Here is an 11,588-nt window from a genome sequence, read left to right as displayed (position 1 = left end):
CAGGAATCTGGGCTTGAAGAGAGACTCAGCTTCCAAGAGGTCATTTCTTACAGTTAAAAATTATGACCATGACAGGCTTGGGTGTTAGGCAGCAAATAAAATCATAAACTCCAGTTTGTGAAATGCAAGACTTCAACAGGCTGTCACTTTGGAGGTAAGCCACCCACAAGGTTTTTTTGAACAATGAAGTTCCACATGGTTTTCCACAGAACTCTCCTGTAACCAACCCAACTTCTCCTCTTCCCTACATCCCCCCTAACAACCTCCCAAAACCAGCTGGCACACACAGATCACCCTAGGCCAGCTCAGGCTTTTCACAGCTGAGGCTGCCAAGGGCAGCTGGGTCAAAGCCTGGAAGAGCAGCCAGCTGTGCTCCTGCAGCAGCAATCCTGCACTGCCAAATCTAGACTGAAAAAGCAGCAAATACAACTTTCAGTGCTAATATAAGAAGTCTGGGTTGTTCTGCAGCACAAGCCGCCAAGCAGACAAGACATGGGCCTAGAAGCAGCATCTCCCAACACTTGCCCAACCCTTCTCAGCAGCTGTGCTTGCATGAGGAGGACAAACTAGCAGCAGAATCACACAGCCTGAAGCACCAGCCAAGACAAGCCTGGCTTCCTAAATCCACACCCTCAAGGCACTTGGTTCTCTGAAACTTCTGCCCCAGCACAGAGTCATGTTATTCCCAGAAAACATCTCTGGGATTCCCATGCTGAAGCTCTGGAAGTTTCAAGGCTCTCTTTCCTGATGTCTAACCTGAATTCCCTCAGCCAGTTTAAGGCCCACACTCTCAATCTCACCAACAGCTGGTACAGGCTATATCCCCTTCCTTGGCATCACTATGTATCAGTTTACATTGCCCTTCCTCTATGGTGAGCTGCCTCGGTTCCTTCCACTGCTCCCACTCCGCAGTCACTGCCCCTCGCTCCTGGGCTGCCTCAGGCAAAGCTGAGTGGGGGCCACACCATTCTCCCAGCCCCACACACCCCCCGGCAGGCGCTGCTCATGCTCCCAGGCACAGCACCAGCAGCTGCCCCTGCAGAATTACATGGCGTTTACCCTCCTGCTTGCCCAGTGTCCTCTGCTACAGTCACAGCTTCCCCCCATCCCAAAGGCAGAGCTGCACATCTCACTAAGCCATTAAGGAAACATTCTCCAAGGCCCAGGAGCCTCACCACATCTCTCCAGTGGCATTAACTACACTTAGTTTTCCAGCTAATTTTAAACCAATCTGCCCACTTGTGGGAGCAGCAAAAGCCTCAATACAACAGATGTTCTGCTGTCTCCAGTGACTTCTCAAATGAGAGATTTCACAAGAAATCCAGCACCCTGTGCTTGCTGCCTAAGCCAGACCAAGGCACTCTATTTCTGGCTGCCAAGAAATACCCTCTCCTCCAGAGAGGGACACAAGCACATCTGTTGATGCAGGCACTTTGCTGAGACAGTGGACTGATGATTAGGTACACAACCTGGGAAAAAAAATCCACCATCCACAAAAAGTGCTGAACACAGGCAGACTTGCCACTAGGAAGGCAAGAGGGGACACTACCTCCAAGAACATCCTCAAAAGCTTATGCAGAATATACCTGAAGTAAGAAAACTCACCTCCTCTCAAATTACTTAATTCCACATATTTAAAGACTTCATTACTAGATTTTTACCACTGCCCTACTCATCTTCCCCAAAACTGAAGATGTGGCACAAACTACTTGGCAAGAAGCTTGAAAAGGAAGCTTGTTCAAAGCCAAAGAGCACATCACCAAGATTAAATTTGCTACTTAACTAACACCAGCAATGTCTTACATCAGCCTGATCTGACGTGGCAAGAGCAAACATTACCAGTTATGCTCTTACAACTGATTGTACCAGTTCATGTATGTTAGCCTTGACTAGACACTCCTAAACAAACAGTTCTGCCAGCTTCAGGTAGCTTTGAGGGAAAGCATTTCAAGTTTCACAAGTGGCTGTTGTTCTTAAGAGAAGACATTTCAAGCCACTTCAAATCCTAAGCCAAGACAAAGCATTGCAATGCCACCAGGAGTCACATGCTGAGCTTAAGGGGTCAAACTCCAAACCTTCCAGATTCCTGCATCAGGATGCCCATGTCCTTCATGCCAGCAGCTTTCAGTGAGCAAACACAAGCTACAAGCTATCCAAGGCACTTTAAATTCTGAAGGTTGCTGAAAAATATGGTTAGTCAGAGGGATGAGTTTAAGGTTCTGCAACCACCTTTTTCCCCCCGTATACCAATTCATTCATTGTGATTTTCCAATAAAAACAAGGTGAGAGCACACCCTGTGCTTTGCACAAGTAGTATTCTGATTGCTGTACATACACAAGTATGGATATCAATGCTTGCAAATTTTATTGGAGTCAAAGCCCTTAACCATATTAGAAATTAAAAGTAACACAACAAAGTAATACAAGAGTTGCTCTGGAGCGAGAATGCATCAAAGCTGAATACAGGCATTAGACTGCTTTACCTTTGCATCCAAAAGCAGTGAAGTTCACATCTTGCATAAATTCTTGCTAGACCTGAACATAACTTCTCCCATCATTTAGCGGGGGGGAAAAAAATTAAGCCTCATTTAAACTCTCCAAGTTTGGCAACATGAATTTTAGCCTGGAACTCCACCTAGGCAACTGCTTAGAGAGGTCACTGTCTTACAGTCCTCCACAAGTAAATTGCACTATAGATCCTTCACAGGAAAGTATTTACACAGAAAATGTAAGCTATTGTTGAAGCAACTTAATAGGTCTTTCCTAAAAATTTGCTAATGCATATCTAGCATTTTGTTGAGATCCTACACTCAGTGTAATTTAAATAGCATTTCAAACATTCCAACAGGAATCACATTGTTAAGAGAAGCAAGTGGCTTCTTCTGCACATTTTTGCAGACCTGCTTAGAGCCTGTGCATTTAGTGCACAAGTTTATAATGCCAGACCTCTACATAGGTACCTAATAAACGCTACAGAACAAAGTTCTTTGGAATGAGAGCAAGCATCTTTTCTCTAGGCTTTAGTGACTTAAGGCTTCTTGCAGCTTTGCTTGGTCAGTGAAAGCCAGAGGAAGTACCATCTGCTTTCACTCCTCATTTGGAACTAGTAATGATGTGCTTGGATAGACTAAGCCCATTGCAGTTTCAGACCAGCAGACTGGTGACAAGTCAGTTGTGGGTCACTCCAGGCCCTTCTGGAAGGAGGGATGCAAAGAAAGTCTTGAAAAAAACCCATGCTGTGCTCATGAATGATGGGTTAGTCGTCTGCAGTTCTTGAACTTGTCCCTCATCAGGAGATGCCTCAGATTCATCTGCTCTGCCTGCATTTTCCCCCTGTCAACATACAGGATATTTGGTAAATGAGGTCATTTCACAAATGCATTAGAAGAATCAGGTGTCAAACTGTTTGTATTACTACCCAGATGTAACTGTCAGACTACAAAAAGCTTGTAAGTATCTCCAGACAACAGTCAAAATAAAAAAAACCACAAGCTAACCACTAGTACTAGTGGTCCACTAGTACTGTGTGTCCAAGAACACTGTTCAGGACAAACATGAAGCACCAGGACAGGTGAACTAGGTATGCATTTACAACCGATTACTTTTCACTGACATCAACTATAAGTGTCAGCTTGAAACACAAGCCTCTGATTGCTTATATACTCAAATCCTACCACCGAGGTGCTATCTAAACCCTGTGCAGTTACAGATCTGCGCAGCCTGTGACCAACCATTCTCCATTGCAGCATCCAAAAGGTAACTTCAGCCTGAAATATTTTGTAGGAGAGGAATTAGCTACACCAAAGGAGGACTCAGGCTGGCAATTATTCCCCCATGGAAAATAGTTTAACAAAAAGCTTAGCAAAAAGCCTTTGCTATTACATGTAATTAGTAAACTGGAAGTAAAACTTCATGCTCATGGTTTAAAAAAATAGCAATACCTGTAAGTTATTGTTCTGGTCCTGGTTAATAGCAGCTTGAGGAGGAACATTGCCTGGGAAGGGCTCAACTGGTCTTCGCCTAAATGGAAGCCATCCAACATGGTGCCTGGGGAAAGCAGGAAGATTTTTATTAATACTGCTTAAACATTACTCCCTGTTACCACTGCAGTTCCAGTAACATCCGAGAGCTCAGAGCTGCAGACAGCAAGTTCGGCATATTAAGGTCTCTTCCTGCCCTGAACCAGTAAGTACTTTCAAAGCCTGCTAGCAGCAAACCACAACATAGGAGGGGAAGACTGAGCATCTGCTCACTCAAAATAAGCAGAACTACATCCAGGTTGCATCTGGCATGCTGCCAGAGGTACTAAGAGCCTGCTTGTCTGCCATGTTATGTACGCCCCAGCGTAACTTCCCTGTACCAGCCCCAAAAAAGGGGCCCAACAAAGAACAGGTAAACCAACAAAACAGGTCACATACACCTTCCTAGTTCTGTGCTTCTACAGCACCTGCACCTCCTAACACCCTACGGGTCTGTCTGCTCTACACTGCCAAGGTGCTGGGGCCTTAGACAACTACTTAGGTTTCAAGCAGAAAAAGCCAGCAACACCAGAATCATTAGTACAAGAACCGGTAAGATCACCCACTACCACTCATTCATATAATTTGGTCTAGGCACAAGGCTATATTATTAGCTAAATACCAAGTTATAACAGGATAGAGTGGTTCACCCTTTCCAGGTACAAGAGCCTGAAGTTCAGCTGTCAGAAAGCTGGCTACAGTACAGCGCTCAGTACTTCAGCAAAACATTTCGAATACAATAGTAAATATTAGTACCATACTTACAGATACATCAGAACAGTGCCACTCATGACCAGAAGGAATCTGCTGACACTGGAGTAGAAATAGATAATGTTGACAAAAACATAGAACAGTGTTGCTGAGTAGAGCCAGTCCAACCAATCTCGGTTGCCACCCTCCTCCTCCATGAGGGGTCCCCCTTGGGCGTTCATCTGCAAGTTCTGGTTGGCCGCTGCATTAACCTGGGCAGCAACATTCTGGTTTCCAGGCTGATTTTGTGCAGGAAATGGGTCTGGGAGAGGAGCTGGTGGAGTCACTGGTGCCACTGGGATCTCCTGAGAACGTTGTGTGTGGGATGGGTCAGCAGATGCAGCAGTAGAAGCCAAGCTGAAACCAGAGAACAAAGTACAGAATAAGGCTAGCCAAGTTCTTCCACACTTAACAGATGGACAAATTTTCAGTGCCTAAGTATAGAATCAGATCACATGCAAGCATAAAGCATCAAGTTTAGAGGCTACAGAAGTGTTAAGAACAAGCTTCAGTTCTACCCACAACACCAGTTGTATAGCGACTTCAGCAAGTCAAACCAGGCAGCTCTCACTTCACTAATAATTTCAATACTCTGTAAAAAATAAAGGTCTTCAGAGTAATCTAGAAGGCTTCTGAGGCTCTGTCACTGATTTCAGTCAGTGCTCTATGCACTGCTTTAAGCAGCCAAAAAAAGTGGTGAAGAGCTAAGGCTCAGCAGCAGGATTACATTTAACTCTACAGACACCTGCCCTTCAAATCAAGAGATCTGCAATTTGCAAAAATCAAAACCACTGGCTTACGCAGTAAGCCAAGCACCACATGAGTTAGAGGTACATTCCCACACCATCCAGTGTAAGTTACAATGAGTCTTCCAACCACTATCAAAAGAGGAAGAACTGCCAGAAGCTCTTTATTTCATTGTATTACAGTTTCTACTTCCTACTGGTATCTCTAGACCGAAAACTTACTATTGCATGTAATATTGTCTTGCATAAATCTGCTGAAACCAGGACATCTGAAGCATGCTGTAGGTTGTGTAAGATGAGAAGCCAGGAGTCATGCTTTGGAAGGGATGCCGAGATGTTTCCAGCCTTGGTTAAAAAGTTTGAACACATTCGTTAGAAACAGTGGACAGACAGCAAGTCATATATTACAGGAGAATGTAAATAGCTCCTGCCACTTTGTGCATACAAATGCAAAATTAATTCTTCCTTCCAGTATATTAAAGAAATCTCTTTATTCACACAAAGGGAAGATTTTAAACTGTCAGAACAGTGCATTTTCCTTTAGCTTCTTCCATGTTCACTAAAGCTTTTCCATATATAACCTCATCATCTTTGGCCCATATTAGGTCTACTTAAAAGACTACATGAACTGGCATTCATCACAAAGCCAACATTTTAAAAATCTCAGTGACGTATGTAAAAGTTGTATTTACCCATTATTGGCTTCTGCTGACGACTGGCCACCAGAAGAGTACGTTGGGTTTTCACTATTTGGGGAATATACAGATGGTTCTTGTCTAGCTTCTGATAAGAACTTTGGCTGATCAGCTTTAATCTAGGGACAGCAATGCAATTAGTGAGGTTTATTCAGGACACTAAACAAGCCTTATGCAAAAACATTACACCACACAGAATAAGCTCCTATTTTATAAGTGCTACACAGTTCATGCCCTTTGCGCTGCACAGTACCTCTAGACACTGACACTGCTCTTGGGCACCATGCCACAGCCACCTCCATCACTATTTTAAAGCTCCATAAAAAATGACTGGCATGTAAAACTAACTTGGTGTTACTCTTCACTTTCACCAGACCTACACCTGTATTTATTACTTTGTATGCATGTAATCAGGTCCCATCTGCTTATAAAAGTGTAATTGGAAGAAACAGATGGAACTGCACTCAAGACAGTTTGACTTTAGCTACGGTTAAGCATACACAAACTGCCATACACAGAACTCAAGAGCTGTGCTGTGATGATACATCTGTATAATATCCAGACCAAAGCTGGCTCACATCTAGCAGCCACCAGACATCAGTAGGATATGCTCAAATTGCCTATAATGGGCAATATAAACACCTCTAGACACATTAGCACATCCACTTGAAAGTAAAAACTGGTTTTAGCCGTTTGCCCTTAGGACCTGTAAGTACTCAGTTCAAGCACCACAGCTCAGCTTTGGCTTCCTCTTTACAAGCAGAGTTATTAATGAGAGCAATTATAGTGTCTTCAGCTAACAGCCTTCTTCCTGCCCCACATCTGATAGACAGGTCAGAACCACTTCCACTTGAGCTACTAGGTCTTCTGCCCACGAGCACAGCCTCTGTCCAAAGGAGCCTGGGACATGACAAGTCACACTATCTAACAGAACTGGATTTACCAGAAAGCATTTCAACTCCAAGCAGTGTGTTACAACTAGATTATAGGTTTGATGTTAATCTTAAGACGCCATGAGAATCTTTACTGATGAACCCATAGAGTCAATTCTTTACTCAGCTTAATGCAAATACATTCCCAAATCCCTAAACAAATTATCACAAATTAAAGCTCCCACTGCACTAGTAGGAAAATTCTGCGGTACCAGTGAAGTTTTAAAACAGCCACTGAACACTTCCTGGTTTTACTCACTACCCCAAAATTCAAAGCAGTATGTTAACGTGGTACGGGTACCTCTGCACTGGTTTCTTGCGCATTGGCAGGAGTCTTTAAGTTGTACACCAAGTGAAGAGCATGCAACTCCCCATGCTAAAAACATAAAGAGAAGACATGTTAAAAAAACAAAATCACTTTTCTGGATATATTTCAGCACATGGTAAAAGACTTTTTTGTACCTCTGGCAGCAACTCTCTGAGATAATGATGATCAAGTAGCAGCTTCCCAGCATAAATCAGCTTTTGGTCCTCTTCAGGCTTTGAAGAAAGAAAAACAAGGAACAGGATTACTTGCTCTGCCGAGCACATGCAAGCGGGAACCGACACAGCTGGCGGGCAGCCAACGGCACAGCTGGAACACCCCACGCGTTACGGCACACAGGCAGCCGTGCGCAATTAAACTCCGCTAACGAGATGAGAGCCACTGCAGCGCGAGATCACCGCCGCCGCGGTCCGACCCGGCAGCAGGCCCTAAAACACCCCCTCGGCAAAGAATGCCGCGACATGCCGGCTCTTCTAGGGTCCCGACAAAAACACCTGTGCTTCCCAGAGACAGGCCTGGAGCGCCACTAGCCCCTCCAGCACCGGCGGGAACGCCAAGCGCGCCGGCTACAGCCCACCCGGTGACTGCTCCCGGCACCGGGAAGCGGACCGCCCACTCACCGGGGCCCCGGGCACGAGGCCGCGCAGCTCGGCCTTGAGGCGGCGCACGGTCCAGGCGGGGGCGGCGCAGAGACGCAGGTCGCGGTGCCTCTGCGTGGGGCTGCGGACGACCAGCTGCAGCGGCGGCTCCATGGCGGGACTGGCAGCCCGGGCTTGCGCGCCCGTGCCCTTTTATAGGCGCGCCCCGCCCTGCCGCAGGGCCGCGGTGGCTGCGGCCGGTTGGTCGCGGCGGGGGAGGGGGCGGGGACTTCTACGTGGACCAATAGGACGCAGCCCCGCGTGCGAATCAGTGTGAGGGAGGTACGAGAGGCGCAGGCGCTGATTGGGCGGCGCCGGATGAGGGGCGGGGCTCCGGCTCTCGGCACAGCCTCACCATGGCGACCGCGATGCCTGGCGCCGCCGCCATGGGGGGCCGGCGGCCATCGGTGTCTCCGCCGGTGCCAGGCCCCGGCCCCTGCCCTCCGTCCCGCCCGGCGGCGGCCGTCGCGTTCGGCCCCCGGGTCCCGGCGGCCTCACCGCGCCCCGCGATGGCCGCCCGACCCACTCGAGCCGCGCTGGGCCTGGGGGAGCTGAGCCCGCCCGCCAGGCCGCAGCCGGCCGCCTCAGCGGGCCCGGGCCAGCCCCCGCTTGGGCTCCGAGCAGGGGATGCGTAACCGGTGCTCGGCAGCGGCTTGTCCCTCAGACACCCGTCCCGTGTCCTGCCGGCCTGCCCCGGCCTTGCTGCCGTGCCGCCGCCCCGTGCGCCCACCACCGGCAGCGCGGGTGCCCGTGTGTTTCTGGCCCTCCAGCCCCGAAGGCAGGGGGGCTCCCCGCAGGCCCCCCTCGCGGCAACCTCCTGACCAGCTTCAGCAGCAACGCCGGCTTTAGGGATCCCAGGCTTCACTCTTCCCGCATCGCCCACAGGAGCAGCACAGCCCTCTGTGGGGCCCTGCGCACGCTGCATCCAGGTGAAACCTTTTCCCTGTGGTGGTTTTACCAGATAGGCCTATACCTCAGTAGGTTTATTGCTGAGCTGGGGGCAGGACCCACCATGCTTCTGTGCGGGGCCAAAAGGGGTGTGAAGGGGTGTTGTGGAGAGGTGGTAATTCAAGAAACTATCACTGACAAACCCCTAAAACACAAAAACTTAGAACAGCAGCTTCTGAGTCCTCCTCCCCTTACCCATCTTCCTTTGAGATGTGATCCAGCACTGGTAACATCAGTAGTAATGATCCTGATGAACCAGGAGGTACTTTAAAACAATATTGTAGGAACGTGAGAAGTCAGTTTTGTCTGCCAGCATCACATATTTACCCTGCATGTTTCATTAGCTGCTCAGTATTCCTTGGCAGCCAGACCTGTTGCCCAAAGGCATGGATGAGTCTGCAGCCAGTACCAGATTTTGCAACCAGAAAAGACACTCTGCCATGGGGGTGCATCACCTTGCAGCTTCCTGGGGAAGAGCTGTGCCACAGGGCATTGCTGCCTTGGGAGCTGGGGGGGGGGGGGGGGAAGGGGGTTGGGCACGGAAATCACAAAGAAATGCAGTGAGCCTACATCTGGTCTAACAAACTCTCCACAGCTGTCAGGGAATGTCCTTGTGAGGATGGAGGACAGCAGCAGAGCCCGTTCCCGTGTTGAATCCCTCCCCATGACAAGCACCGAAGCAGCAAGAATCACTTCCGAGCTGAGGCAGTGCTCCCTGCCTGCTCTGCCCTTGGCTGTCCTGGCTGGACAGGCTCAGCGCTCAGGTGGGCTTTCCCTCCCCAGCCTCAGCTCTGCATCCCCACCAAGCCAAGGTGGCACTGTCAGAGCTATGTGCTGCTCTTCCTCTGCAGACAGGGACCTTGATCTGTTGTCCCCCAGCTCCTGATGGCAGTGGAGGAGGGAAAGACAAATACAGTGTCCAAGGCTGCCCTTGCCAATGTCCCCTAGTAAGGTCAAGGTGACTTTGCTGTTTGTGCAGGTTGCAGCCTTTGCTCAGAGTGAACAGAGGGCTCCGTGGGTGGCAGGGACAGGGTAAAGCTGTGGAGATACTGGTATCAAACCAGGTTCTCAGGCTCAAGGTGTGTGTTCTGCTGGGACTCCCTGCAAGCTTGCTGGCCCATGGACCAGGTGAGTAGCTGCAGTCACAGTGCCAATCCTGCCTTGAGCTCAGATTCCTGTGTTTCTCCCCAGTGTCCACGGATAAGAGAGGCAGAGATTGCCTGAACTGCCCGCTGCCCATTTCCTGCCTCAACCCAGCTTTGAGCAGGGGGTGGAAGAGGGACCTCCTGAGGTGCCTGCCAAACTGAGTCCTAAACCTTGGCAGCCCCCCTCCAGGTCAGGGGGTGCTGAGCCCCCTGGAGAGTCAGGCTCTCACTTCCAATCACCCAAAGCAGCACAGAAGTGGATCTGGAGTCAGTGGACATGTCTGGACATTTGGGAGCACATGCTCTTGTCCCAGGGGCTGATTCAGAGCTCTTGGTACTCCAGCAAAACAAATACCTGCCCTGATACTGTCTGCTTAGCTTAGGTCTCACTCTGTAGCAGCAGATTTGGGGACATGGCACAAAACAGCAGGCATGACCAGCATGTCACCCCCACAGTCCCGCTGAACAATTAGCTCTGATTTACCAAAATTGGAGATGAAGGGCTGCAAGCTTCTTTTGTCACTGGTGCCTGCGTAAATATTAACCCCGTTGTAAATCAGGATTATCTCTCTGACCTCAACACAATTACCCTGTTTAAAAAAACCAAACACAACCAAACAAAAAAACAGGGGGGTGGGGGGAAATTGCTGATGAGTTTACAGTTCTGTGTGCAGTCAGGCTCATTTTCACCACCTGGCAATCACTCGGCACAGCAGGAGAAGCCAGTGGAGAATTTGCTGGTACACAAGGAGGTGTCCCGTGGCCTCGCAGCCCTTTGCTCACCCAGGTGCAGTGACGCAGGGGAAGAGCCTGCCAGGAGCCGCGGGCCAGCTTGTGCAGGCCTGGTGTGGTGGCGATAGCAGAGTCTGATGCAATTTTGTGCCGTCCAAAGGTTGCTCCACAGGCCAGGATAGGGTAAGGGTTGGAGGACAGCGTGATCCAAACAACCGGGCTGATTCTTGGGATAGCGTTCAGATGTATTTATTCAGTAGGAAGCGTGTTGTGTGTCTGGCTTCAAAAAGCGTTTCATGACCCTGTTGTCATGGCCCCTTCGGCTGGTGTGGCAGCTCCCTCGGAGCCTGCGAGGACTTCAGCCTTGTCAGGTGCCCCGGTGCTGGCAGCCTGCGGGCAGGCAGGGAGCTCCGGCATCGCACAGGGCTCTGCAGGGCAGGGGCTGCCCGCGCCTCTCGAGCATTACCGCGCCTGAACGGAGCCAGTTCTGCCGCAGACGCGTCCCGAGGGCGTCACCCGCGGGCACAGCCCGGCAGCACCGGGGGCACGTGCTGTGGCAGCCTGGTGCCGGGGCGGGCAGGGGAAGGCGAGCGCTCTGCCGTGCAGCCGGTGCCCCAGCAGCCCCCCTCTCCGCTCGGCTGTTCCGCTGCCCGGTAAA

At 49.7% G+C, this 11,588-nt stretch overlaps 2 protein-coding genes across 2 annotated transcripts; one reads left to right on the top strand and one right to left on the bottom strand.

Moving 5' to 3' along the window:
• Nucleotides 1–2,342: 2,342 nt before the first annotated feature.
• On the bottom strand, nucleotides 2,343–8,237 carry HERPUD1 (homocysteine inducible ER protein with ubiquitin like domain 1). The gene is made up of 8 exons (XM_037408856.1): nucleotides 8,088–8,237; nucleotides 7,605–7,682; nucleotides 7,444–7,518; nucleotides 6,208–6,329; nucleotides 5,738–5,860; nucleotides 4,785–5,126; nucleotides 3,942–4,047; nucleotides 2,343–3,333 (listed from the first exon to the last, which is right to left on the bottom strand). Exons 1-8 carry the CDS (start codon nucleotides 8,217–8,219, stop codon nucleotides 3,169–3,171), a joined length of 1,143 nt encoding a protein of 380 aa, XP_037264753.1. The 5' UTR covers nucleotides 8,220–8,237; the 3' UTR covers nucleotides 2,343–3,168.
• LOC119157997 (skin secretory protein xP2-like) lies at nucleotides 8,218–9,763 on the top strand. The gene is made up of 3 exons (XM_037409450.1): nucleotides 8,218–8,305; nucleotides 8,429–9,034; nucleotides 9,649–9,763. Exons 1-3 carry the CDS (start codon nucleotides 8,218–8,220, stop codon nucleotides 9,705–9,707), a joined length of 753 nt encoding a protein of 250 aa, XP_037265347.1. The 3' UTR covers nucleotides 9,708–9,763.
• Nucleotides 9,764–11,588: the final 1,825 nt, after the last annotated feature.

The sequence above is a fragment of the Falco rusticolus genome, chromosome 15 (genome assembly GCF_015220075.1).
Source record: "Falco rusticolus isolate bFalRus1 chromosome 15, bFalRus1.pri, whole genome shotgun sequence".
NCBI classification, from domain to species: Eukaryota; Metazoa; Chordata; class Aves; order Falconiformes; family Falconidae; genus Falco; species Falco rusticolus.
Note: the sequence above shows the minus strand (reverse complement) of the source record. Positions and strands in the feature narration are given on the sequence as shown.